Here is a 23861-nt window from a genome sequence, read left to right as displayed (position 1 = left end):
TCCCCCCCCCTCCCCCCCCCCACGCTGACTCTTGCAGGGGCGGGCAACACCGCCCTCTCCCTTCTCCTCGCCCGCCCCCCCGCCTGGCTCAGCTCCCCCACCCCCTGGCTCGTCTACCCCCCCGTCTACCTCCTCCTCGTCCCCACCGGCCTTGCCGCCCGCGCAGTCCACCGTCTCCCCCCGGTGCTCATAGACACCCTGGCCGCCGCCGTCGACGCCCTCTCCAGGGGCGCCGCCATCGCGTCTATCGGCCCCATGGCCCACGCCAGCGGCAAGTTTCCCGCCCACCCCACCGGCCAGCGCGCAGAGATATCCCCATGGACGTACGCCATCCTCAGCGCACTCGCAGTCTCCGCCGGCGGCTTCCTCGTCTCGCTGTTCAGCCTCCACGAACCGGCCTACCGCCTCGCGGTGCCCAGTGTTTTCAGGCGGGGGGCAGGCGCGTGGGCCACGATGGATGTCTGGGCAGCCGGCCTCGCCGGGCTGGGGTACTGGGCGATGGTGACGCTGCGCGTGGAGGATGTGCAGCAACGGTTTGGCGTGGCGGCCAGTATGGCGAACGGCGAGGCGCCGCTGATGCATAGCCTGGCGGCAAGAACGGTGTGTGTGCTCTTCTTGGGAAGCGTCCTCGTCCTTCGCGCGGTCCGCTGCTCGTATCGAGGGGCAAGGAAAAAGGTCACGGAATGATTGAACACTGGCGCTCGAGGGTTATTATACATGTTCATGATGCAAAAGATGACACGGTTTATAACAATTACAATCACACTGGCGTTTATGAAAGCACGTCGGCACCAGGTTTGAGCCATCTGAACGTCACACTCAGTCGCAGATCTCTCAGGATGGTTTCTGGCTCGAGATGCCGATCCTCCCGCTCGACCACATCCTCCACCCTTGGCTCAATCCCATGCGTCCAGTCCCACCGCGCAGGCCCCGATAGGACGTAGATGGTACGCGGGGGGAGGTAGACGTCGTGTCTGTCTTGTCCCTTGCTAGTCGTCGTCGGCGCAAACGTCATCACACACCCGCCCACCACACTACACCCCACGACCCCGTCCGCGTACCTGCCCACCAGATCGACGTGTGGGGTGATGCCCGTCCCGCCGGGGTAGAGGTTGATGATCGCCTGGCGGGCGAGGGGCTGGGAGAATAACAGGCGGTGGAGGTGCGGTGGGAGCGCGGCGGGTTCGGCGAGGAGGGAAGAGAGCGTGGAGAGGAGATGGCGGATGTAGTCTGGGAGGGAAGAGGAAGCGTCTCGGTCCGTCTGTTTGGACGCTTCAAACAGCATCACTTGGTCTCTTGTTCCTCCAGCGAATATATCTGCTTCGCCAATGTCTCTTAGTGTTTTGCCTCACCCAAATAGAAATTAGCAAGGTTTAGCAATTCTGGACGGAACTCACTGGCGATATCCTCGGGCAGGAGACCGGGAAAGACGTACAGTCCCGGTATCGGGGGACATGTGCGTTTTGCGACAGGCGGATGAAGAGTGTGTTCATCGTCTTGGTCGTCTTTGAAAAGAGAGTCGGGCGAGGACGAGCGTTGCATAAAAAGTCGATTGAATGGGGTTTTCGGGAATACCACGGGGAACCCAACAAGCCAGAGTTGCCGAAAAGGAATTCCCCATCATTCTCTTTTTCCTCTTTCCTCTTTCCTCTTTTTCCTCTTTTCCCATCGATTCTGTGCATTCTTCTAAAAACACTTTGCCATGTTTGCCAACTCTCTCAGACAGGGTGCGTCCCCCTTCCCTCCCCGCCCTCAAATCCAAATGAATTGACTGACGCGCTCCACAAGGTCTTCGCACCGCTTCTCGCTCCTCTGGTAAATCCTCTCCACCATGTCTCTAAAGACGCGGGGTAAAACGAAAACTGACATGCGTCAACATCTCACCAGCCCGCGCATTCTCAACCATCCCCGCTCGTGCGCCCAGGACCAACGTCGTTGGCGCGCTTGCCCTCGGTACTGCCGTCGCTGGTTATGCCCTTTACGAGAGTACGTCGCGTCGTCGCGCCGTCTTGAGATGGATAGCTAAAACGGACCATTATGATACCTAGCTACCAGGTCCCCTGTCATGCTTGAAGGCGCGAGGACTATTGCCGGTGAGAAGGGGACCGTCACCGAGAGGTCTTTTGTCATGGTGCGTCTATCCCCCCTGGATTTGACGCTGATAAGCACATATTTGATAAATTAGATCAAGCCGGATGGTGTCTCCAGGCAACTCGTTGGCAAGGCAAGTCCCACTTTACCTGTTTCTCTCGTTGCTCTCGGTCGTTCTGATGAAACTGGGTATATTAAAACAGATCGTCTCCCGCTTTGAGGGTATGTGCCTTTCCCCTCACACGATACGGGAATCTAATGCATTTTTTGTTTGGCAGAGCGTGGCTACAAGCTCGTCGCGCAAGTTTTATCTCTTTATCCCTTGGACCGATTACTGATATCCATCCGCCTTTCCCCGCCTTTGCCACGCCCAAAAACAGTATCAAATCCCTCACCCCCTCTGACGCCCTCGCCAAAGAACATTACGCCGACCTGTCCGCTCGTCCGTTCTACCCCTCGCTCGTCAAGTATATCACCTCTGGTACGCCTGTCGTGGCGATGGTTTGGGAGGGCAAGGATGTCATCCGTCAGGGTGTAAGTTTTGGTTCTTTTCTTCTGGTTTGTAAAAGGGAAAGAAAAAACTAAACCCCCCGCAGCGCCGAATCGTAGGCGCCACCAACCCGCTCGACGCCGATGCCGGCTCGGTCCGCGGCCAGTACGCCGTCTCCGTCGGTCGGAACTTGATCCACGCCTCTGACGCTTTCGAGTCGGCAACCAAGGAGATTGGACTTTGGTTTGCGCCCGAAGAGTTGTCCGAGTATGAGCCCATTGCTTGGGTAAGTTTTGTCGTTTTTTTCCCTTTTATGGTGGAGCCTGGGGGGTGTTGGGGAGATGCTGATTGCGTTGTGTTGCAGCCTTGGGTCATGGCCGACAACTAGGCGTCTTGACCTCTCCCCTTTTTCCATCTCCATTCCTCCAAGAGGAACGATCTGCGTATCAGTCGTATTTTGTTTCTGGGAATGATGGAATGATGGGACAAGTTGAATAATGGGGTGAATGGTTGGATTTAAAAAAGTGAAGAATGAGGTGAATGTGGAAGATGCAAATTTATTAAAAAACGTACCGTTCGTCATTCACCATTCACCATTTACCTCTTGAATACGCAGGGGTAAGCCATCTATGGTATACATTCAACCGTTTTTACACCCGCCCCGCCCGTCGTGTTCTATTAAAATATCTCGATACAGTTTTTGACCACAAAAGTCTAGATGAGGATACAGGAAGGAACGTGGGAAGAATATTTGTTTGAGAGTGAAGAATAAAGAATAAAAATAAAACGATTTGTTGGTTTGTGCGGCGATACGAGCGCGCTGCGAGATAGGCATGTAGTATACAGTAGATGGAAATGTAGGTAGGCAAAAATCGGCTGTCAACAAGTATTAGTGAGGAAGGTAGAAAAAAAAAGTAAAAGAAAGAATTCGAAAAAAAGTCCGTGCTGGAACACTTAAAGAGAACGTCTAAATCTTCTATTCACCCCTTCTCAAACTTCTAGTACTCTTTTGGTTTCGACCGGGCCACGCGCATTGGCCTCGACGTCGACGACGTCGGGTTCAGCCTCGGCCTCCTCGCTAACCACGCCCAACTCGAGTTTCCATCCCTTCAACCCAAAACTCTTAGATCCTATTTTTCTTTTCCCGTGACTCCCGTTGTTGTTGCTGCCCCGCCTTGCGTGTTTTTCTTTTGCGGCGGGTTTTGTCGTCTCCTGTGGGCTGCCGTCGTGATGTTGTTGTTGCTCGGTACATATCCAGGCGGTCTCGCCGAGAGGAAAAGAAAAGACGAGAGGAAGTCGAGAATGGGAATACAGTTGGGAAGAGGAAGAGGAAGCGGGAAGGGAAGTATGGGGGAAAGAGGGTGAGCCTGCAGGGAGGGATCCGGGAAAGGAAAACGGATCGGTCCCCCGTGGGCGGTTGGTAGGGCTGGAGTGTGAGGGAGGGAAGGAGAATAAAAAGGAAGAGACGCGGTTACCCTTCTCGAATATGGATGGGGATGAGGATAGAGATGGTGGAGGAGTGTAGAGTGGTAAGAGAGATGGGGTTGGGGATGCGCTGTAGATGAAGGCGTTAGCGTCAAGAGTCTTTGCAGTTTTAATTGGTTTAATTCGGGGTGAAAATAAAAAAAGAACATATAGGGAGTTTTAGACTCACGGGCAGTGCAGTAGAACCAAGCAAGCGACAAAGATGATGACTAGTAACGGCAAAGGGAGCGAGTCGAGTGCGCGTGTGGTCAAAAGACTGAGGAATTTGAAAGAGGTCATGGTAGAGTGGATAGGTGGAAAGGATTTAGTCGAACCAGTCGACAGACAGGTAAGAGATTGGATGTCAATGACAAAGAGGTCGAATAGCGCCAAAGATTATATATGCACGTGAAAGATATCTGGATGATAGTTTGCCTAGGGGTTTTGAAAATCGATTTTTGCAAGTTTCAAGATACAGGACAAAAAGACAATCAAAGAGCACCCGTCTCTTTTCGTGATGTCGTGGTTTTCGCGAAATTCGTCAATCACTTGAAGATCCTGCTTGCAGCTTGCAGTTTATTAAAGGTTGGGTCGGGAGGTCTTGAAGTATTTCCTCGCCTGGAGTGACAAAGTGGTTATTGCTGGTTCAAAGACAAAAGATTCGAGACTCGATCAAAAGCCGAAGGAGGGGTAATGTGTGTGGGCACCGCTTTTGATTGTCGTCGTGACAGGTTAATGATTGAGGACGTGCAGGTGGTGGGTATGAACGATTGTGTGGATGGAAAGTGAAGAATATATGATAGAGAAGCGGAGGGAGGGGAATAGAAATGGACAACGTGTCCAAGCTATATTACGATATTATTGGAGATTACAAGAGGGGGTACAGACTTGTAAATTCTAAAAGTCAAACGAACGGGTCGGGAACAAGTTAGTAGAAACGTTAATCCTTATTTGTTATCACCGCCGGCTAATTTCCCTGATAGTCCCTGGCCATTACCGTCATAGACCACACAAAATTCCCATACTAACGCCCCTCCAACTCCCGAAAGAAATCCCCGAAGGCGGGAATTTATGCTGTCGAATATCGGAAAAACAAAAGACGCTACGGCGAACCTACGGTGGTGCGTAGGAATTAAGTTTGCAGCTTGCGACGACTGACGGCCGATGATCTGATAAGCTGAAGTTGATACCTGCTCCAACTCATTTCGCAACTAATAAGACACTGCCAGAAGAGTGGACAGGTAATACATATTCCCCCCCTCCTCCTGCCCTTGTACTTTTTATTTCCTGCTTATCTGAGGATCCCCATAGGGCTTAGCTTAATCTGATTTCGTTTAGGCTTAAAATCATCACAGATTTCGACAGATTAGCAATTTCCAAGATCATTCTTTCGGCTTCAAAGCAAGCCATGAAAGCAAGCTATGGCATGGGTTGCTTCGCCTTTATTGGCTTGTCGTCCGCTATTGAAATAAGCCATTTCTGGGGATTGTTATATGCCATTTTCAGCAAGTGAGCCTGTCAGCTAATTGTTGCTTTTGGTTGGTCTGATTACATGCATACATATCTAGAGTTATAATAGTGCAAAAACAAAAACACAATCAAGACTCCATTGATAAACTTCACCAAGCAATTGATCTCTGTATACACCGTCAGCAGCAAAACTCTCAAAAGAGATCTGTATAACTCACCATTCCAGGAATCCGCCGAGATGAAGATCCAGGTTTGGGCCTTGTTTTTTAGGTACTGCATGCCCAGAGACCGTATAGGCCATTTGCTGTTACAGCGGTCAGCACCAAAGACGTCGACGTGCTTGTCGGCAACCTTCAGCAAGGTTAGCTGGTCATCCAACATATAGAAAAGGACATCACTCACAAGACCCATGAAGAGCACGCGTTCCTCATAATCTGTCCCTTTCCATGTCTCTTTGTCCATTTTGTCACCGAAGGCTCGTATAGCATGCAGTCTCCCAAGTTTTTTGAAGTTCTGGCACCACGATTAGTTTCTTCAAGGTCTGAAGAGCCAGACGTTAATCCAGAACTATGGACTTACATCCTTCTGCCCGCCGTCTGGCGTTACGGTTAGCAACGCATAATATATCGTCATGGTGACGACTGACCAGGATGTTGATGAGTAGTTCTTCTTTCTATCGAAGAAACTCTTTCTTTTGATAATAGATAAAAGGCAGGGGGAATGAGGGTGCCATCAACCACCAGCTGCCCATTTCTCTATTCCGTCCCCGCATCCATCTTATCCTTGGTATCTTCTCTCTCTGCAGAGCTTTTAGCAGGTAGGTTGATGGCATTCATAATCACAGGGGTCTCTAAAATAGCCTTGAGTACACATGCAGTACAGAGGACGACGCGGCCGTGAGCGATATCAAAGGTCCTGGATAATTGTTCACGCGAGGATACGTTGCCGGAGTGACCCATACGATAGAGAAAAAAGGGCTTCGGTATAATTGAGAATGCAAGTGAGTGTCCCCCGATATATCCGAACATCATTGCGATAAGGTCTCTAATTTCGAGTGGTACCAGTGACAGTAGAGCAGATCGAAGATGTCTGTCTGCTTCGGAATAGGCTCCTTTTTGTCGCAAATCTCACCGGTGAGATACTCGAGGTAAGGAGCTGACAGGAATACAGTCCGTCTGAGCCCTCCATTTCTTCGTTGATCAGATGGATAAAGGTTGCCGGGTGATGGGGGAATATTTGTCACCAGCATGTCCCAGTTGTTTATCTCTGTGAGTGCGGGGGAAGAGATGGGGAGAAAGACAAGGGGCCGTCCCTAAGACAAGGAGCCGCTCTGAAGGGACGGAGTCAAATTGAACGAATGTGACCCATATCTTCGGCGCATCGATGGCTGCACTTTCTTTCTCTATGAGAAAATTGATTTCTTCATAGGAATCCTGTTGCTGGTACAAGGCATGATTGATGGAGATAATAGTTATCTACGGTACTTGAATAATCTGGAGTGCAACAATACGTAGCACCACGCGTCGGAACAGCGGGGAACGAGTTAGCACACTAGACGGAGATATTCCCAACTCCGAAGTTTTAACTTAAGTTTTTAATAAGCCCATTTATGATCGGTAAAATGCTTGGACGCGTTGACGCGCTCGGACTGCAGTTCGGCGTTTCGGTGTTTCCATAAAATGATTTTTGACTGAAGTCACGTGACTTTTGCTGAATTACATCGTGCCTGAGGCGAGCGGTTGGGTGAATGGTCTGTTAGGAATCCTGGTTCTGTCTCTATTCTCCAGCCGTGTATTCAGAGGTAGCGCTGGGGTATCCTCTATTCTCACACTCTGCTCCCCATAGAACCCCATCCTCACAACCCTCACCCACCACAGCGCGACGAGACAGCCCAGGCGACTCTCGACAGACACACGCGACAGCCCCACCAATTCGCCCAAAATGCCTAGTGGTATCCCTGTGAGTACTTGTTGTGTATGCTCTGGATTTGCATAGTGTCAAGGAGGGCCATGATGCGGTGAATATAGACGGTGCAAAGACGTGAAACCGCTCGACGGGTTGAGTATTGCCAGGCGGTGTTGTCGTGCGTGTTGCCCTGAAGTGTTTAGGAACATGAGATGACGCGCCTCACGTTGGTTGACGGAACTTTTTTATTGCCTTTTGGCCTTCCTGCCCCACTTGTTCATGACATTACATCGAAACTCACGCTAATATTTAATGCAGACTCGCCGCGTCCGTCTGGTCGACGAGAATGCCCCACCTCCCCCCGGCGCCGTTGTCACCCGTACGCGTTCTCGGGCTTTGGCCTCCACCACTTCTACTGCCACCAACGTGAAACCGACCACCACCTCTATCCCTATGATGAAACGACAACGCTCCACTATCTCATCCGAAAACAAGATTGTCGACAAGTCTGATGTGAGGCGTAATGCTCTTGGTGAGGTACGGAATGGCAAGGGCGGAGAAAAGGAGAAGGAGAGTGGGAAGGGAAAGGTCGTGGCAATCGAACGAAAGCCGTTGGCGACGACTCAGGCAAAGGCGCAAAGAGTCACACGTTCAGCGTCTGCTCAGCCGGTAATGGGTGTCAAGGATGGAGATAAGAAGCGAAAGGCTGTCATTACCAGCAAAATTCCGTCTCGTTCTCGATCGACCGGTGCTGAACCTGCTCAAGTCGAAGTGAAACCCACTATCAAGACTGAAGAGGAGCCTGTTCGTAAGCGTCGGAAAACGTCGAGCCCCGTTGTAGAAGTTGGAGAGGATGGACCAACAGTGGATGGAAAGGAATTGCTGTTGTCAAGTGGAAGCAAAAATGCGACAGCCTTCAGGTCACCCAAGATTAAAGCCAAGGATGACGGATGGACGGATCTGGATGCTGAGGACGAAGGGGACCCAACAATGGTCAGCGAATATGTCGTTGAAGCTTTTAAGTACATGATGGATATCCAAGTAAGTTGTCTCTTTACGTACAGTGACAGGCAAAACTAACTTGATAGGGCCAAACAATGCCCGATCCCGAGTACATGGACAACCAAGCTGAACTCCAATGGAAGATGCGTCAAATCCTCATGGATTGGATCATCGAAGTCCACTCCAAATTCCGACTCCTCCCCGAAACCCTCTTCATCGCCACCAACCTTGTTGATCGCTTCCTCTCCAAGCGCGTCATTTCCCTCGTCAAGTTCCAGCTAGTCGGTCTTACCGCCCTCTTTATCGCATCAAAATATGAAGAAGTCTGTTGCCCAGGTGTTGAGCATTTCCTACATATGTCGGACGGAGGATACACCGTCGAGGAATTGCTTAAAGCAGAGCGTTACATGTTGTCCACGTTGCAATTCGACATGTCGTACCCTAACCCGCTCAATTTTATAAGGCGGATCAGTAAAGCCGATGGGTACGATATCCAATCGAGGACGGTTGCAAAGTATCTTGTCGAGATTAGTTGTGTCGACCATCGGCTTTTGGGTTATACACCTAGTATGTTGGCTGCCGCGTCCATGTGGCTCGCGAGATTATGTCTTGAGCGTGGGGAATGGGTATGTCCTCTTTTTTTTAATGCAAGATACTAGAGCCAGGAACTGATAAATGGGGCAGAACGCGAACCTTGTGCACTACTCGACGTATTCCGAAGATGAGATTCGTCCTTGTGCGCAGGTCATGTTGGATCATATTCTCGATCCCGATTTCGACGAGTCTACTTCATTCTACAAAAAGGTTCGTCGTCTTCTCCCAGGCATATCCATCCTCATCTTCATCGCCTCGCTTTTAATAAAATGTCTGACTTTTTTTTCTTCACCTACAGTATGCAAGCAAGAAACACATGAAGGCGAGTGTGTACGTACGCGAATGGGCAACTCAGCTGTGGCCTGCGTCGGCGGATGGGAGTGCAGTTGAGAGGGGCACAGAGCTTGAACTTTTAAAGATGTTTTTGGAGGATGAAGAGGAAGAGAATAACAAGGGGAGTAAGAGGAGGATGAAGGCGGTTGATGAGGAAGAGGAGTATTAAAGACGCCAAGGAGCGTTTGTTTGCTCTTACGCGATTGACATTCGTCAATTAATTCACCCTACTCCTCGCCATCCAGCTCAGCTTCTCTCGCACACTTTCCCACATCAACTGCACTCCTTGTTCAATCTGACTCTGATTCAATCCGACATGCACGACGACCCTTTCAACACATTCATTGGCCATCATTCCCTTCATACTTTTCACAATTCCAACCGCAATTCCAGCCATAACCACAACCATACATCAAGAACAATCAGTACAAGAGTACCGATACAAATGCAGTAATTGACGACTTTATACCATCCCAACGATTTGGTTTGCATATATACCCCTCTTCCCTTCCTGCCGACTCTTCCACGCCTTTTAACCTTCCCATCTTTTCATACACCCGCGCACCGCATCCGAATTCGCATATCAATATCGACACTGACGTCGTTATCGTCTCAAACATCCCAATCGCAAGAGAGAAGAGCTAGTGGGGACAGAAAATAAAATCCAAGGAGTGGAAACCTTTTTTTTTACGTGTTTATTGTAACAATGTAGAATTTCATTTATATACGACCTTCTCCTTCCATAATTCCTTCTTTTGTCTTTTTTTGGTGCGGCGAACGAATGCAGCGGGGATAGAGTGAGACTGAATGGAAAGGGAAATAGTGGAGGGAAAAGATTTGGGTTTTAATTATTTTTATTTCAGTAGCTTTTTGTTGATGCCCCAACCTTGCCGCACCAGCCACTTCCTTTTGTTTATGATTACAAATGAGATATTTTGACGCATGTATGGTAAAACGTATTTGATAGCATCTTGCTTGCGCTTTGGTTGTCTGCATTATCTTCGGTGTCTATGCTATTCCCCCACGAACTTTTAGAAATGTAAGAGTTGAGTGATGTGGGATAAAGGGGTAGAGAAGATGAGGATGTCCGTCGGGCAGGGGTTTATCTAGGACGAGACGAGGACAGGAGATCGTGTCGAGTGTATGGATGTGGAGCGCTGATGTGTATGAAACCAGGATAAATCTGTAGGGAGGGTACGAAAACGGAGGGTATGTGTAAAAGTGACAAACTACTGTACATATGTTCATAAACTGCTTTTCTCAAACCTTCTTCCCACCCTTGACCCTCTTCTTCCTCGCTTCTGCTAGCATGACCCTTCCGAAAAACAATGTCACCCCACATATACCGGCGAGCAACAAGAATAGTGGGATTTTGATGGCGTAACTTCGCGGAGGGAAGAAGGAGGGGATGGTAGATGTTGGGGGGAGGAATGGCTGTGATGTTGTGGGTGAAGTTAGTCCAAAGGGATATAGAGAATGACAGGACGGGAGGTGAAGGGGAAAGTGAAGAAAGGTAAAATTTGGAACGTACGAGAAGTAAAGCCCAGATTGTGTAGTAGACAAAGACGAATGCAGCGATGAAGAGCATGGCTCCGCCGAGGAGTTTGTCTGATGTTGCCTGGGAGGAAATATGGTTAAGTCCATGGTGGGTCGCTTTTCATTAGGGATGGGAAAGAGGGGCTTACCATTTTGGAGAGTGTGGGAGAGTGGAGAAGTGAAGAATAGTAGGTATTCTAGAGTGGATTTCTCGAGGAGAGCGAGTATCGTCGCGTCAACACGACCGGCCTGCGGAGGATTTCCCACGGTCGCCACTTGATGCCCAGGTGAGTGCCACGCGACAACCATGCATGTTTACGTATTCACCGGCTATTCACCCCTGGGCGACTCCCGGAATTTCCACTGTGGGCAGGTGGAGGTGCGGTAACTGGCTCCTTCCGGTTGGTCAGACGCATGTCCACCCGTTTGTAGTACATACATATACAACTGTGCAGACATATATATCCCAGTACTTTTCTCACTCCTTGACTATCAATACCACCACAAGATCATAATGTCCAAAGTGAAGGTCATCATCGTAGGCGGCGGCCTTTCAGGTCTTTCCGCTGCCCATACAGTCCTCGAGCGAGGAGGGAATGTCGTAAGTATTACGCTTTGTTGAGCTGTGTCGTGGGAAGAAAACACGGGTAACTGATACGGATTCCTTCTCCGTGTGAATGATAATAGTTACTGCTCGATAAGAACAGTTTCATGGGCGGAAACTCGACCAAAGCTACGAGTGGTATTAACGGTGCCAATACCCAGGTGAGTTCTCTTTGTTTGAGTATGCAGTGGCGGTAGTAAGGGGGTTCGCTGACCGATGTTTTTGACTGATGTAGGCTCAACAAGTGAGGACCTTCTCGCAGATACTGCTTTGTCTATCTGCTAATATCACATCTACTTATAAAGACACTCGGTATCCCCGACACCTCTGCAAAGTTGTATGTCCTGTCATCCCCTTTGTTCACCATGTCGCTATTCTTCCCGCTGACGGTGTATCTCAGTTTCGCAGACACCAAGAAATCCGCTCGAGAGCTCGCTAGAGACGACCTCATCCGTGTGCTCACCTATAAATCCGGCGATGCAGTCAATTGGCTCATCGAGCGGTTCAACCTTGATCTAAGTAAGGTTTCCCGACTTGGGGGTCATTCAGAGAAGAGGACGCATAGAGGTACACAGCAGTTCCCCGGAATGACGATTACTTATGCTTTGATGGAAAAGGTAAACCTTTTTGTTTTGTGTGTCATAGGTTTGGGTGCTGATGGTGGCCTTGCGCTAGCTCGAGGATATGGCAGCACAACACCCTGATAGAGTCAAGATTCTCAAGAAAGCCAAGGTCACCAAGCTCTTGCAAGAGGATGGTAAAGTTATTGGGGTCGATTACGAGCGGGATGGTAAACATGTGATTCTTTCGAGTTTAGATCAATCAACAGCGCTAACGGGTCTTACAGTACACTGAATACGGCCCCGTCGTACTTGCAACAGGAGGGTACGCAGCGGATTTCACGGCAGACTCGTTACTCCAGCAGTATCGACCAGAATATTACAACCTTGTACGTTTCCTGTTTCTCACCTTTACCTTTTACTTGTTGGAGGAGGCTTCACTGACGCCTCCATCCCTCCCTATTGTACAGCCAACAACAAACGGCGACCACTGCACCGGCGACGGCCACAAAATGGCCATGCTCATCGGTGCCAAAGGCATCGACCTCGAGAAAGTCCAAGTTCACCCGACCGGGCTCGTGGACCCGAAAGACCCTGATGCAAAAGTGAAGTTCCTTGCTGCGGAAGCACTGAGAGGCGTGGGAGGCTTGTTGATCAATAGAGACGGGGAGAGATTTGTAGATGAGTTGGAGCATAGAGATTATGTGACGGGGAAGATGTGGGAGAATGACAAGGTGAGTTTTTCTCTTCTTCTCCTCAATATTAGCATTTTGACCTATGAACCTAACCTTGATACCAATAGTTCCCAGTCCGCCTTGTGCTGAACAGCACGTCAAGCAAAGAGATTGAATGGCACTGCAAACACTACGTCGGGAGGGGACTTATGAAAAAGTTCAACAGCGGAGAAGAGTTGGCAAAAGAGATTGGGTGTAGTCCCGAGGCTTTGAAGAAGACTTGTAAGTTGATGGTCTGATACTATCAAATGGGCAACAGGACTGATGATTGCAGTCGACGATCATAATAGATACGCCAAGAACCCGGGTACTGATCCATTTGGCAAAAAGGTTCGTCCATCTATTCTTTCTCTTGACATAGCTAACCCTTCCTCAACTAGTTCTTCTCTGGCGGCGACTTTTCCATGTCGGACACTTACCACGCCGCTATCATGACCCCCGTATTGCACTACACCATGGGCGGTCTCGAAATCGGTATCAACGCCGCCGTCCACAATGCTAATGGTGGAGAGGTGGAAGGCCTCTACGCTTGTGGCGAACTTGCAGGCGGTGTCCATGGAGCAAACCGGTTGGGTGGGAGTAGTCTTCTGTATGTTTCTTTTTACTTTCTTCCCTTAATCAGGCCTTCGACTAATATACCTTGACATGATATCAGGGGTTGCGTCGTGTTTGGTCGTGTAGCAGGCGATTCCGTCTCTTCGTACCTCCTTTCCTCTCTCGCCAACACTGATGCGAATGTGAAAGCGGCCAAGCGACTCGGTACGATCAACAACCATCTCGTTGAGACCAAGATTAAGCTAGACCCAGAGTCAAAGGCTTTGCAGCTATCCTTCTCTTGGGGAGATGAGACCGGCGACCAGAATCAGAAGGATGCTGGTGGTGCCCAAGTCCCAGCGAGTAGCGCTCCGGGTCAAAAAGGGGACCGCACAGCCGCAGAAATCGAACCCGAGGCCCTTCCGACCCCACCCGCTAAAAAAGGTTCTGACAAGGGCGATAAGAAGGAGTATACCCTTGAAGAGGTTGCGAAGCACAATACTGAGAAGGATTGCTGGGTGGTGATCGGTGGTCAAGTCTTGGATGTTACCAAGTAAGTTTTTCTTCCAACTCCTTCACCTAATGCGTCCGTCGGACAATCAGCTGATTGTTATCATGTCTCCTCTCTTTTATCCTTGTTCTCTTACCAAACTTAGTTTCTTGGAAGATCACCGTAAGTCCCATCTCGAACGTCTTAGGTACATCAGAAACTGGAGCTGATTTCAATTCCTTTTCTAATAGCTGGCGGTGTGAAAGCAATCATGCTCTACGCAGGCAGGGATGCTACTGAGTGCGTTTTCTCCGTTTCACATTTCACAGAGACTTAATGTTGATGTGATTGATTTGATTAGGGAGTTTGATATGATCCACCCCCCTAATGCGATTGCGAAGTATGCGCCCGATACTGGTAGGTTCAAAATCCTCTAAACCTACCTTTGACGCAGTTCGAGTTCATGACTGACGTGAATGTATGTAGTTATCGGAACCATCAAGTCGTAAGACTACTCGAACAATTGACGGGCGGATCATATTGCGTGCGGTTGTAATCTATTAACAGAGGTGAAAGGAAGTGACGAAAGCGCGGAAGAGAAGGAAGCGCGGCCGTGTGATGATGCGAAGAAAAGAAGATACGATTCTGTTGTGTTGTGCGCACGTATAAGTATTTCTATGTAGCATGCAGATTCTTGGAAGAAGATATCATCCATGTCGAACGGACACGGAAGCCGCTGAGTATATAGGCAAGTGCAAAGCAAGAGCATTGCTTATATAAATACAGCAATTCCTGATACTATGAAGCAATCTACATTGGAGGATGATACATACTGCAATACTTGGGAGAACTTACTTTTTGCACAACAGAAACTTAGAAACTTAAAAGGTCTTATGCCAAGTGGTGGGCAGGCATCACCCTTTGATATGAACATCATTGTAAAAGGTTAAATCACGTGTATTGCGAAAATGCAATCTAGTTGATAATGACTGACCAGTCTTTTTCACTTCCACCGCATTCCTATGCTTCCTAATATACAGGATCGATCATACCCCATCTCATGCCCCCCAGAAGAAAGGACCAGACTAGGGCAAATAGAAACCAGTAGTACAAATACGAGTAATATGAAACTCAAACGTTGACTGTGGATGGAAAAGCCGAAGAGCATACTAATGGAAAGGACGTGTCCTCCGTCGATCTTTTTGAACATACTGAACCTAGTGACTCAGAAGGTGCAGCGTCCATTGAAAAAAACAAGCCAAAGCCAAGAAAAAATAAAATTGATACAAACAAAGAAGCAGGGCGGTCAAACGCAGGAGTCAGGACGGGCACGAGCATTTTTTCGCTACTTCTCATCATAATTGGGTAATGATAGGATTGCATATTCAGTTCTGGTCCGCTTGTGGAGCAATTCGTAATTCCTGTCTACATGATCCATGCAATTATCAACTTCGTAGGGCACATCTACATTTTCATTGCTTCGCTTTTGCACCCACAGCGAGTCTCCTCTCCACTCCTGCAGATATCCTCTACTTAATGAAGGTCCTCCGCGTTATACTGCTCGTTCCTAAGCTCAAAATCAACATTATAATCCTCAAACGGTTCCAAGGCCCAAATAAGGCAACACTCACTTTTTGAGGATAACCAAGCCTTCTAACACGCTCTGATAAGGGAAGAACTCGTTGGTTCCCAGCTCTGCTCGTTCTGTTGTTGCAATTCGAACTGGCGATTGATGAGTTTGGAACTGCATATTTGGTTTGTTAGCTCCCCGACGGCGAATGTATTTTTGACAGAATTTGAACGTACACCACTGATACCATGCCTCGTACCTGCCTGAGCGACGGTGTTGACAGCTTGTCCGACTCGCACAGTGACCGGAATTTCCTCGAGTTCTTCGTTAAGAGTGATGAGGAATTGAGGGAACATGGCGGGAACGATCCAGTAAAGCATCCAATGGTACTTGCCCAAGACGACTGAACGAGGTCAGCTTCGGCAAACAGAATTAGAGCAGCGCATGCGACTCACATTTTCTAGCGTCGGTGAAAGACACGAGGACAGACAGCAATCCAGCCACAGCGGTCTTGCTCATAACCTGACGGTCGCTGTAGAAGGGGTTGATACCAATAGTACCCTTGCCCATGTGCACAAGACCCTACAATACATTATCAGCACGTTTGATCTCCTCTACTCCGATGCGGACGGGGATGGATAACGAACCTGAGCAATCCGAACCATAAATAAGCAGTCAACCTCCTTCGCATAATACACCGCCAATCCTCTCAACATTTGCGCCAACCTAGCGTTATTCGTACCAGCTCCGACAAAGCCCATAGCCAAGATGGCGTTGATAGCGACGTCAAGATCAGAGTCGTGGGAGTACTTGGAAAGGGTATCGAGGATAGAGAGTTGGGGGTTGGAAGCGGATATGAGACCTAAAGCCAAGGGGACAGATTTGCGGATGACAGGGTCACCGTAGGTCATCTAAAATCAGATCATCAGCATCCATTCTAATGTCTCTGGCGTTTGTATTAACTTACCAAGTGCTGGAACTGCCGTAAAGCCATCTCGGCACCAACATCCTCGCCCATAGCAATCAACGCAATACCAAGCGTAGCAAAAGCCTGGTGCTTCAATTGCTCCGCCGTCTTCTCTGCCTCTTTCTCCTTCTCGCCTTCCTCACCGGTAACAGCAGACTGAGCTCCACCATCGGGCGCCCCAGCCTCGGCGGCAACATCGCTCATATCCACGTCGCCTTCAATGTCCGTACCAGGCACACCAGCAGCGGTAGGGGGGACGGGTGGTCCGGCAGCAGGGATTGCACCAGGAACTTCGGATGAGGCAACAGGAGATTCACCCTCGCCCTCAGCAGCGGTGTCTTCCTTCTTCTCATCCTTCTTCTCTGTAGCGTGCTCGGAACAGATGTAAAGCATTTCCTGGATCTTGAGGACATTGCCGGTTCCAGCGTTGGCACAAATGTTGACGATGGTCTGAGCGATTTGGGCGATGGGGTGCTCGATGGCTTTGAGGGTGGCGAGAGTAGGTTCGGACTTTTCTTGAGCGGCTGTACCAAGATGCGATCAGTATATTGCGACGTCGAATTTTTGATGCCAACGTTGCCAACTCACATAAATAAAGCAAACCCAAACCCAAGCAAGCAAACACTGTCCACTCGGAAGCCAATTGGTTCTCTTCTCTCTCCATCAAAGTCTGCAAAATCTCGCTCGCAATGTCACCGTTTGAAGATCCAACAAAGACGAAACCAAGAGCGAGGATAGCCATAGAAGAGACTTCCATAGATGTGGACTCATCTTGGACGTATGGCAAGAGCTTGTCGGCAATATCCTGCCTCTCAGAACCGGCGTAAGCGATGGCGATGCCGTTGATGGCACTGACTTTGAGGGGAATGCTTTGGCTGTCGACGTGCTCTTCAAGCAAGGCAAACGCGATATCGGGATCGGACCGAATACCAGAATGAACGATACCGGTAGCAAGGAACGCGCCGGCCTTGATGTGTTCCTCGGCAGAGTAAGAGTACTTATCAATGTGGTCGATACCGCTCTCTGAGTCCCAAAGAAGACTCAAACCAACAGATGCCGTAGCGCTCATCATACCTTCAGCTTTGTTCTTGTAGATCCAACTCTGACCTTCCGGGGCGTTGACCATAAGCTTGTCGTTACCGAAACCGGCGTTGACAAAGGCGTTAACAAAGGTGGAGGCAAGGTTTTGACGGGCAGAGTCCGGAATAGCGGTGTTTCGAGATGAGGGCTCGAGATGAGTTTTGTAGATGTCATCAACAGACTTTGCCTCTTCAACACCAACAGCCTTCCCAAAATTTCGGAAGTGAGTGGAAAGCTTAACGTTACCGAGGCACTCAAGAACGTCTTCCGGTTGGGTAGGTATAGTATCGTTGGGCTCAGCGTCTTCATTGGTGTGTACCCAATGAAGAGGTATTTGAGCACGGGCGAGGAAGTACGAGAGCTGCTTCTTCATCACACTACACAATTGTCAGCATGAGCTTGCGAAGACAAGAATGTTACACATACGGGTTTGTAGGAGCCTCGTAGTATTTGCGGATAAGTTCCGGGCTGTTAAGACGGACAGCAAGAGCAAGGGCTTCGGGATAACGGTCGTATTTAGAATAAATAACAGATGCAGTTTCGAGGAAAGCATTGTCATCGGGGTTAACCAACAACGGAACGCAGCTGATGAATCGTATAAGCGCCTGCACTTCCTACTAGCGATAAAAAGTGCCAAGCTCACCTGACCATATATCTGCACACCCTTTCGAACGTCTTGTCATCCACATACTTCGTAATGGCCGAAATGTTCTCCACTTCCAGCAAAATATCCACCGCATCGGCTTCCGCATTGTGCTTCAAAAAGAATTCAACAAGCTCGATCGAGAGGGCTCTCAGCTGGTCGGTCGTGTATTTGGTGTCTGGTTGAGGAATGTCGGCATCTTCACCTAAAGCTGCGTATGTAGCGGCATACTCTTCTCCGAGCTCAGCAGCGAGGTGTCGTACATATTCATGTCCCCAGAGACCAGGAGCTTCTTCGGAACCGGAGAGAACTCGATAGTAAAGGGTTTCGCGCTTGCCAGTATCGGAGTAGGTCATAGCAAGGACGGAAAGGATGGAAGCAAGGAGAGACTATATTATAGTATATTATACGTAAGTTCCTGGACCGGGCACCAATATAAAGAGAATCTCGCTTACTCTTTGCTCCTTCAAATCTTCGCTCCATCCATCCCTAATCTTGCCCATCTCCTCATAGAATGGTCTCAAGAACTTAAGAGGCTTGGGGACGGAAGTCATTGAACTGGTAGATGTCCTGATCAATGTTCTAAGTGACTCAAGAGCGGGCTGATAAAGCCCAGAGTCCGGTTCCTGTACGCTGGTTAACAATCGAACCTTTGCTACAGCGCTGAGAGGCGACATACCCGTAATCGCTGGACAAGCATCTCCAGCTCAGCCTTGAGCTGCAGGTCTTCCTCACTCTACGAACACCTAGTCAGCAATCTGCGTATCCTTGACTCTAGTCCTGACATCTAAACGCACCATCTCAGGCCCTTCGTCTTTACTCTCATCTCTAGCCTTGCCTTTGTCACCGGTGTGTTTGGGTTTGTCGTCCTCCTTGGGTTCGGGATCTTTAGCGGGGACTGCGATATCAAAAGTGGGTCTTTCTCCTTCGGTCATGGTGGTAGATGCGAGATTAGAGAGTAATGAAGAGGAAGAAAAATATAAAGAAGACGGCAAACCGTTGTAAGCTAAAGAAGGATCGAGTGAATGACGGCGAACAACGAACTCATCCAAGACGCGCGTCCAGCCTATAAGCCACGTGGGCGGACTTAAAAGGGGTGTGGCACGGATCACTAGAAGTGAAATATATGAGTAGTTCAAAAAGCCAATTAATATTGTCAAGGGCTTGTGTTGCAGTGGTAGCATTCTAGACTTCGAGGTCGTGAACTGGAGTTTATCTAGCGGTCGCGGGTTCAAATCCCGTCGAGCCTTGACTTTTTGGTTTTGTTGATCCTTTGCTCCGATCACGTGACGTTCTGCAAAAGTTGCTTCTCTCGCTGCTGCTGTCCTTTTCGAATTCCTACAACCTTTCTACCTTTTTCTTCTTTAAATCTTTCTCTAGAAATTTAGACCTTCTCGAGTATGCCTAAGGCCACTTCCCAGACTTTCAGAGCTCAGCCTGCATCCGCCGCTCAACGACCTAAGAAAGGCGGCGAGTCCTCTGCCGCCGCGGCCGCTGGAGGAGGTGCACGAAACCATCTTTTCGACACTGCTAAGTTCGGCCAACACATTTTGACCAATCCTCTCGTCGCTCAAGGGTAAGTCTAGTCCTGTATATATTGGGATTTATATTGGAAGCGAAGGCTTATTTTTCCTTAGCATTGTTGATAAGGCAAACCTCAAGCCTACGGATGTCGTCCTCGAGGTTGGTCCCGGTACCGGTAATTTGACTGTTAGGATATTGCCGGCGTGCAGGAAGGTTGTAGCTGTGGAAATGGACCCTCGAATGGCGGCTGAAGTACAGAAGCGTGTTCTTGGAAAGTGAGCATCCCGTTTTCGTCGCGCATCTGAGAGCTCCGGCTAATGTCGTGTCAAAGGCCAGAGCAAAAGAAGCTCGAGTTGATAGTTGGTGATTTTGTTAAGGCCGACTTGCCATACTTTGATGTCCTCATCTCCAACACTCCTTATCAGGTATACCTACATCCCTTCTCAAATCTTCACTTAATATAAGCTCACTTCACACTGTAGATTTCTTCACCTCTCGTCTTCAAGCTCCTTTCCCAACGTCCCATCCCACGTTGTGCCGTTCTCATGTTCCAGCGTGAATTCGCCCTTCGTCTGGTTGCCACACCGAACACCAAGCTATGGGGTCGTCTCGCTGCCAATGTGCAACTCTACGCCCGAGTCGAACACGTCATGAAAGTCGGTAAAGGTAACTTCCGACCGCCACCTCAAGTCGAATCTTCTGTTGTGAGGATTATGCCAAGAGATCCTCCTCCGCCTGTCAAATTTGAGGAGTTTGACGGGTTGAATAGAATCATTTTCAGTAGGGCGAATAAGACCTTGCGGGCTGGATTCAAGGCAAAGGGTGTGGTTGAATTATTGGAGAAGAATTACAGGACCTGGTGTGCGGAGCAGGGAGCGGTGAGTATCAAAAAGATGGTTTATTTGGTCTCACGCTTTTGCTAATAACATGTACTTTACTTATAGATCATTGAAGATAATTTCGACATCCGGGAGAAGGTTGAATCCATCTTAGTCGAAACTGGTTTCGCGGACAGCCGAGCGGCGAAGATGGACGTCGACGACCTTTTGAAGTACGTTTTGCGTTCCCTCATTTGAGGTTTCACTGCTTTCCTTATATTCATACTTACACATCAACATTTCCAGGCTATTGGCCGCTTTCAACGTCGAGGGAATGTAAGTTTCGCCTCCTTTGTGTACCTGGAAAGCTGTGCTGATTGAACTCTCTAAGACATTTTGCCTAGATTCAGCTCCAAATCTTCGCTTGCTCTTGGGCTTTTAGTTCGAACTGTTGTACTCATACTACCTCTCCCACAATGTATATCATTGCAGCGCTCACAACCAGGCTCTTCAATGTTCTGACTTTATCTGCGAAATCGGTTGTCACTTCATCTTGGGACATTGTACTCCTTCATGACCAACATCTCTTTTACTGGGATCCGAGGCGCATAGACTCATGATTAGCAGCACACTTTCAATGTAGTTCATCCAGCCGTGCGAAGAAAAAAGGATGTGTAGTTGTATAAAAAATGAATAAAACTAAGGACATAGATAAAATGTCGAATGACCAAGAAAATCAACGTGGGGGTCGACAGTTTCTCCGGAAAGGATTGACACTTCGTACCAAACAGATATAGAGAAAAGACGTAGTACGGATAATGGACACTGGTACCACCCGCGTTAATGTGATAGGATCGTTATGCACAGAAAGATTACCGGAACTTGAGTAAAAAGGAAAAGAAACGATATAATGCGAGAGAAGGATAAAAAAAGGGAAAGTTCCATATGGGAATGCAGAGTAACCATGATTGTGGTTCAAAGGGCGAAAGCATGGGGTGTAGAGGCGCCCGCATTGGCGGAACGCAGGGGCGCAATGATAAGGTTGAAAATATGACTGTTGGATACGAAAGTCACTCGATCTTTTAAATGGTCAGACAGAGGATAATCGGTGTTGATACAGTTTATAGGAGTATCTTTTTCTGTATTTGAATTTCTTCTTAAATCCAGTCTACCATGGCATGAGTCCGTTAGCTCCTCTGTCCAAAGCCTCACATCAACTCCCAATACTCACCATTACATCCCTATTGCTGCTCATCCTTCTCTGTCTCCTCGCTCTCGTTCGCCAACGCCTTCACTTCTTCCTTCTCCTTAATCTCCCCGTTAACAGTACTCAACGCCGAACTCTTCATCAAAGCATCCTTCACATCCTGCGCTCCAAACATCCTTCTAGGCGACGCTTGTAATCCTTGCGCCCCTTCTTCCCCAACAGTCACAAGGCCGGATTGAGACCCACTAGCAGTCCCGTCCCTCTCTTCCGACGATTCAGCCCCTTCCGCTAAAGAGGGCGACCTTGGGTCCGGCCCAAATTTGCTGGGCGGCGCATCTGGTAATACCCATCGATGAGATTCGGCACCACTCAGACGGACCTTATCTTCTCGGACTTCGAGGTAGTTGGAGAGGGTCATACATTCGCGGACAACGGAGGTTTCGGGGGTAAGCGATTTTATACGGTTGAATGAGGCGATCATGGCAATGTCGATCCAGCCCTCAGAGTCCATCTAGGAGACAATAATGTCAGAGATTGCTTCTTCGCAACTTCCCATTTTTGTACGCGGAGAAGAGTACTCACTTGTTGACGAAGGAAGAAGTCCATGGCGAGGTTCTGCATGCTAAAGTAGTACTCCACCTAATCACAACACCATCAGTGATCCGCCTCATTCTTCTCTCGAGAAAAAGTCAAAGGAAGAGAAACTTACCTGACCGAGGACGTAGAATCTCAAAGGATCAAGATTAGGTACAACTGTCTGAGGCATAGGCGGAGGAGGCATAGACGCGCTCTTGTACATGCCCATATTTCCATAAACAGCCGCCGCCGGGTCGTACACTCCTGCCGCATCCCCAGCCGCTGTGCCCGTCGGCCCCCCCCCACCAGCCGAAGCCGCAGCGGTGGCAGCAGGGTAGAAGGGCTGGAAACCCATACCGAAACCTCGTTGATACAAATTGGGAGTAGAGCCGGCACCGACACCAGGATTTATGGAAGCATAGACGATACCCTCAACAGGCAGACCGGCCACCCCCAAGGGTGGTGATCCGTAACCGTATCCAAGGCCTTGTCCTTGTCCATGTCCATGCACATGCCCATGTCCATGCCCAAGCTGTCCCTTGGGCCCCAATGCGCCACTACTCCTGAAGCCACCTCTTGCTCGCCCCCCACCAAACGATCCTCGACCTTCTCCTCTACCTCTTATGGATCTGGAAAGATGCGAACTGGAAGCAAGGTTGAATGCATGGGGCGGGAGAGGGGTGGTGGTGGCATTTGGTGTTGATTTGGTCCGTGCGTGTAAGCTAGAATCATTTTCCGCGTTGGCGGAGGCAGAAATGGAGGGTCCGGAACGATGGGATGATGATTCCTGTTGAGATGTTGAGCGAACGTCTGCTTCTTTGGTTTCCTTCACATCCCCATTTGCCTTCCCTGTACCCGCACCAATTGCATCACCAGCCTTACTTGACGCATGTCCCTCCTTCTGCTGCGCTCCTTCCTTCTTAGCCTTCTTTCCCTCGGCAGCCTGCATACCCTTCCTAGTTTTATTACCTTTCCCCGGCGCACCTGACCCTGTAGGCCCGGATTCTCCACCTTCACGAGCTGATGCTCGTTTTTTCGCCTCCATTCGATTCTGTTTACGGGATTGCTCAGCTGCACGGTCAGCAGCGGCCAAAAGTTTGTGTGCAGGTATAGGCGTCCACTTGGGTTTTTCTGATAGAAACTTTAGTACTTTGACCATGGGCACCACAAGGCGAATAGAAAACTTACTACCGGTCCCAATGGTGCTCTCCTCCGTAACACTGGCACTCTCACTGTTCAATCTCTCCTTAGCTTTTTTGTCCTCCCCAGCCTTGGCAACCTCTGCGGCTTGTGTAATGTCTGGCCATAAAGTGGCATCATGGATCGATGGAGGTACCGACGGAGTACCCACAGCCGCCGCAGCCGCCGCAGACTTTTTCTTTGACAGGCTTTTCCCTGTAGCGGAACCTTCCTCCTTGAGCATGCCATTTGTTAAACTTCTCTCTTTGTCGCCCTTTGGTGGGATGACCGTAGCTGTGGAGCTGGCACTGGTTGGAGAGAATAAAGCAGGGACAGACATCTTTTTTCGGAGATCCCAAATGTTTATTGAAGGAGGAGGGGCAAGTTGTCGCTGAGGCTGAGGCTGCGCTTGAGTAATGCTAGCAGACTCTTCCGTTTTTCCATTCTTCTCCACCTTTGCAGGCCTAGCTCTCCAATTATCCTCGTCGGA

At 49.2% G+C, this 23861-nt stretch overlaps 9 protein-coding genes and 1 non-coding gene across 10 annotated transcripts in view; 6 read left to right on the top strand and 4 right to left on the bottom strand.

The window, feature by feature from the left end:
* CNJ00190 (hypothetical protein) overlaps window positions 1–742 on the top strand; it is a 1159-nt gene extending 417 nt beyond the window's left edge. Inside the window, exon 2 of the mRNA XM_567276.2 lies at window positions 38–742. Coding sequence (XP_567276.2) covers window positions 38–687 — 650 coding nt within the window. The 3' untranslated portion in view covers window positions 688–742. The remainder of the gene's footprint in view (window positions 1–37) is intronic.
* A 710-nt stretch (window positions 743–1452) lies between these two features.
* CNJ00180 (nucleoside-diphosphate kinase, putative) lies at window positions 1453–3158 on the top strand. Its single transcript, XM_024657912.1, has 10 exons — window positions 1453–1727; window positions 1789–1815; window positions 1888–1986; window positions 2049–2131; window positions 2186–2224; window positions 2295–2313; window positions 2370–2391; window positions 2472–2625; window positions 2688–2867; window positions 2946–3158. The coding sequence occupies exons 1-10, from the start codon at window positions 1703–1705 to the stop codon at window positions 2967–2969; spliced, it is 672 nt and encodes a 223-aa protein (XP_024513594.1). The 5' UTR covers window positions 1453–1702; the 3' UTR covers window positions 2970–3158.
* Window positions 3159–3230: 72 nt separating this feature from the next.
* Window positions 3231–4840, bottom strand: CNJ00170 (hypothetical protein). The gene is made up of 2 exons (XM_567274.1): window positions 4236–4840; window positions 3231–4136 (listed from the first exon to the last, which is right to left on the bottom strand). The coding sequence occupies exons 1-2, from the start codon at window positions 4343–4345 to the stop codon at window positions 3572–3574; spliced, it is 675 nt and encodes a 224-aa protein (XP_567274.1). The 5' UTR covers window positions 4346–4840; the 3' UTR covers window positions 3231–3571.
* A 2447-nt stretch (window positions 4841–7287) lies between these two features.
* CNJ00160 (g2/mitotic-specific cyclin cdc13, putative) lies at window positions 7288–10311 on the top strand. The gene is made up of 5 exons (XM_567273.1): window positions 7288–7474; window positions 7739–8461; window positions 8509–9048; window positions 9107–9226; window positions 9315–10311. Exons 1-5 carry the CDS (start codon window positions 7457–7459, stop codon window positions 9516–9518), a joined length of 1605 nt encoding a protein of 534 aa, XP_567273.1. The 5' UTR covers window positions 7288–7456; the 3' UTR covers window positions 9519–10311.
* Window positions 10312–10496: 185 nt separating this feature from the next.
* On the bottom strand, window positions 10497–11076 carry CNJ00150 (hypothetical protein). The gene is made up of 3 exons (XM_024657911.1): window positions 11035–11076; window positions 10881–10967; window positions 10497–10783 (listed from the first exon to the last, which is right to left on the bottom strand). Exons 1-3 carry the CDS (start codon window positions 11035–11037, stop codon window positions 10610–10612), a joined length of 264 nt encoding a protein of 87 aa, XP_024513593.1. The 5' UTR covers window positions 11038–11076; the 3' UTR covers window positions 10497–10609.
* Window positions 11077–11345: 269 nt separating this feature from the next.
* CNJ00140 (fumarate reductase (NADH), putative) lies at window positions 11346–14498 on the top strand. Its single transcript, XM_567271.1, has 16 exons — window positions 11346–11486; window positions 11573–11650; window positions 11725–11733; window positions 11795–11826; window positions 11890–12106; window positions 12165–12287; window positions 12337–12438; window positions 12520–12783; window positions 12852–13005; window positions 13058–13113; window positions 13164–13372; window positions 13439–13870; window positions 13974–13990; window positions 14059–14107; window positions 14169–14224; window positions 14294–14498. The coding sequence occupies exons 1-16, from the start codon at window positions 11400–11402 to the stop codon at window positions 14314–14316; spliced, it is 1908 nt and encodes a 635-aa protein (XP_567271.1). The 5' UTR covers window positions 11346–11399; the 3' UTR covers window positions 14317–14498.
* A 692-nt stretch (window positions 14499–15190) lies between these two features.
* On the bottom strand, window positions 15191–19060 carry CNJ00130 (endopeptidase, putative). The gene is made up of 12 exons (XM_567270.2): window positions 18865–19060; window positions 18747–18803; window positions 18523–18693; window positions 18068–18456; window positions 17851–18009; window positions 16933–17801; window positions 16345–16868; window positions 16025–16288; window positions 15833–15959; window positions 15614–15780; window positions 15439–15551; window positions 15191–15374 (listed from the first exon to the last, which is right to left on the bottom strand). Exons 1-12 carry the CDS (start codon window positions 19000–19002, stop codon window positions 15341–15343), a joined length of 3012 nt encoding a protein of 1003 aa, XP_567270.1. The 5' UTR covers window positions 19003–19060; the 3' UTR covers window positions 15191–15340.
* Window positions 19061–19227: 167 nt separating this feature from the next.
* Window positions 19228–19317, top strand: CNJ00120. Its single transcript has one exon. It is a non-coding gene; the product is annotated as a tRNA-Arg (tRNA).
* A 104-nt stretch (window positions 19318–19421) lies between these two features.
* Window positions 19422–20907, top strand: CNJ00110 (rRNA (adenine-N6,N6-)-dimethyltransferase, putative). The gene is made up of 7 exons (XM_567269.2): window positions 19422–19643; window positions 19705–19866; window positions 19923–20016; window positions 20074–20469; window positions 20536–20642; window positions 20716–20745; window positions 20801–20907. Exons 1-7 carry the CDS (start codon window positions 19468–19470, stop codon window positions 20811–20813), a joined length of 978 nt encoding a protein of 325 aa, XP_567269.1. The 5' UTR covers window positions 19422–19467; the 3' UTR covers window positions 20814–20907.
* Window positions 20908–21036: 129 nt separating this feature from the next.
* CNJ00100 (hypothetical protein) overlaps window positions 21037–23861 on the bottom strand; it is a 4400-nt gene continuing 1575 nt past the window's right edge. The window contains exons 3-7 of the mRNA XM_567268.2: window positions 23381–23861; window positions 22326–23323; window positions 22199–22255; window positions 21641–22127; window positions 21037–21577 (exon numbers count right to left, since the gene is read on the bottom strand). The exon at window positions 23381–23861 is cut by the window's right edge and continues 717 nt beyond it. Of these exons, the coding sequence (XP_567268.1) occupies window positions 21651–22127; window positions 22199–22255; window positions 22326–23323; window positions 23381–23861 (2013 nt within the window). The 3' untranslated portion in view covers window positions 21037–21577; window positions 21641–21650. The remainder of the gene's footprint in view (window positions 21578–21640; window positions 22128–22198; window positions 22256–22325; window positions 23324–23380) is intronic.

Source organism: Cryptococcus neoformans (assembly GCF_000091045.1).
Source record: "Cryptococcus neoformans var. neoformans JEC21 chromosome 10 sequence".
NCBI classification, from domain to species: domain Eukaryota; kingdom Fungi; phylum Basidiomycota; class Tremellomycetes; order Tremellales; family Cryptococcaceae; genus Cryptococcus; species Cryptococcus deneoformans.
Note: the sequence above shows the minus strand (reverse complement) of the source record. Positions and strands in the feature narration are given on the sequence as shown.

Coding starts and splice junctions, on each gene's coding strand:
- CNJ00180 (XM_024657912.1), top strand. CDS start 1,703: ATGTTTGCCAACTCTCTCAGACAGG. Junction 1,728..1,788: donor TGCCAACTCTCTCAGACAGG/GTGCGTCCCCCT, acceptor GCGCTCCACAAG/GTCTTCGCACCGCTTCTCGC. Junction 2,626..2,687: donor AGGATGTCATCCGTCAGGGT/GTAAGTTTTGGT, acceptor AACCCCCCGCAG/CGCCGAATCGTAGGCGCCAC.
- CNJ00170 (XM_567274.1), bottom strand. CDS start 4,345: ATGACCTCTTTCAAATTCCTCAGTCTTTTGACCACACGCGCACTCGAC. Junction 4,137..4,235: donor TTGGTTCTACTGCACTGCCC/GTGAGTCTAAAA, acceptor CTTCATCTACAG/CGCATCCCCAACCCCATCTC.
- CNJ00160 (XM_567273.1), top strand. Junction 8,462..8,508: donor AGTACATGATGGATATCCAA/GTAAGTTGTCTC, acceptor CTAACTTGATAG/GGCCAAACAATGCCCGATCC. Junction 9,049..9,106: donor GTCTTGAGCGTGGGGAATGG/GTATGTCCTCTT, acceptor TAAATGGGGCAG/AACGCGAACCTTGTGCACTA.
- CNJ00150 (XM_024657911.1), bottom strand. Junction 10,784..10,880: donor CAATCTGGGCTTTACTTCTC/GTACGTTCCAAA, acceptor ACAACATCACAG/CCATTCCTCCCCCCAACATC.
- CNJ00140 (XM_567271.1), top strand. CDS start 11,400: ATGTCCAAAGTGAAGGTCATCATCGTAGGCGGCGGCCTTTCAGGTCTT. Junction 11,487..11,572: donor TCGAGCGAGGAGGGAATGTC/GTAAGTATTACG, acceptor GAATGATAATAG/TTACTGCTCGATAAGAACAG. Junction 12,784..12,851: donor AGATGTGGGAGAATGACAAG/GTGAGTTTTTCT, acceptor TGATACCAATAG/TTCCCAGTCCGCCTTGTGCT.
- CNJ00130 (XM_567270.2), bottom strand. CDS start 19,002: ATGACCGAAGGAGAAAGACCCACTTTTGATATCGCAGTCCCCGCTAAA. Junction 18,694..18,746: donor TGCTTGTCCAGCGATTACGG/GTATGTCGCCTC, acceptor ACCAGCGTACAG/GAACCGGACTCTGGGCTTTA. Junction 16,289..16,344: donor TACGGCAGTTCCAGCACTTG/GTAAGTTAATAC, acceptor ATCTGATTTTAG/ATGACCTACGGTGACCCTGT.
- CNJ00110 (XM_567269.2), top strand. CDS start 19,468: ATGCCTAAGGCCACTTCCCAGACTTTCAGAGCTCAGCCTGCATCCGCC. Junction 19,644..19,704: donor AATCCTCTCGTCGCTCAAGG/GTAAGTCTAGTC, acceptor ATTTTTCCTTAG/CATTGTTGATAAGGCAAACC. Junction 20,017..20,073: donor TCTCCAACACTCCTTATCAG/GTATACCTACAT, acceptor TTCACACTGTAG/ATTTCTTCACCTCTCGTCTT.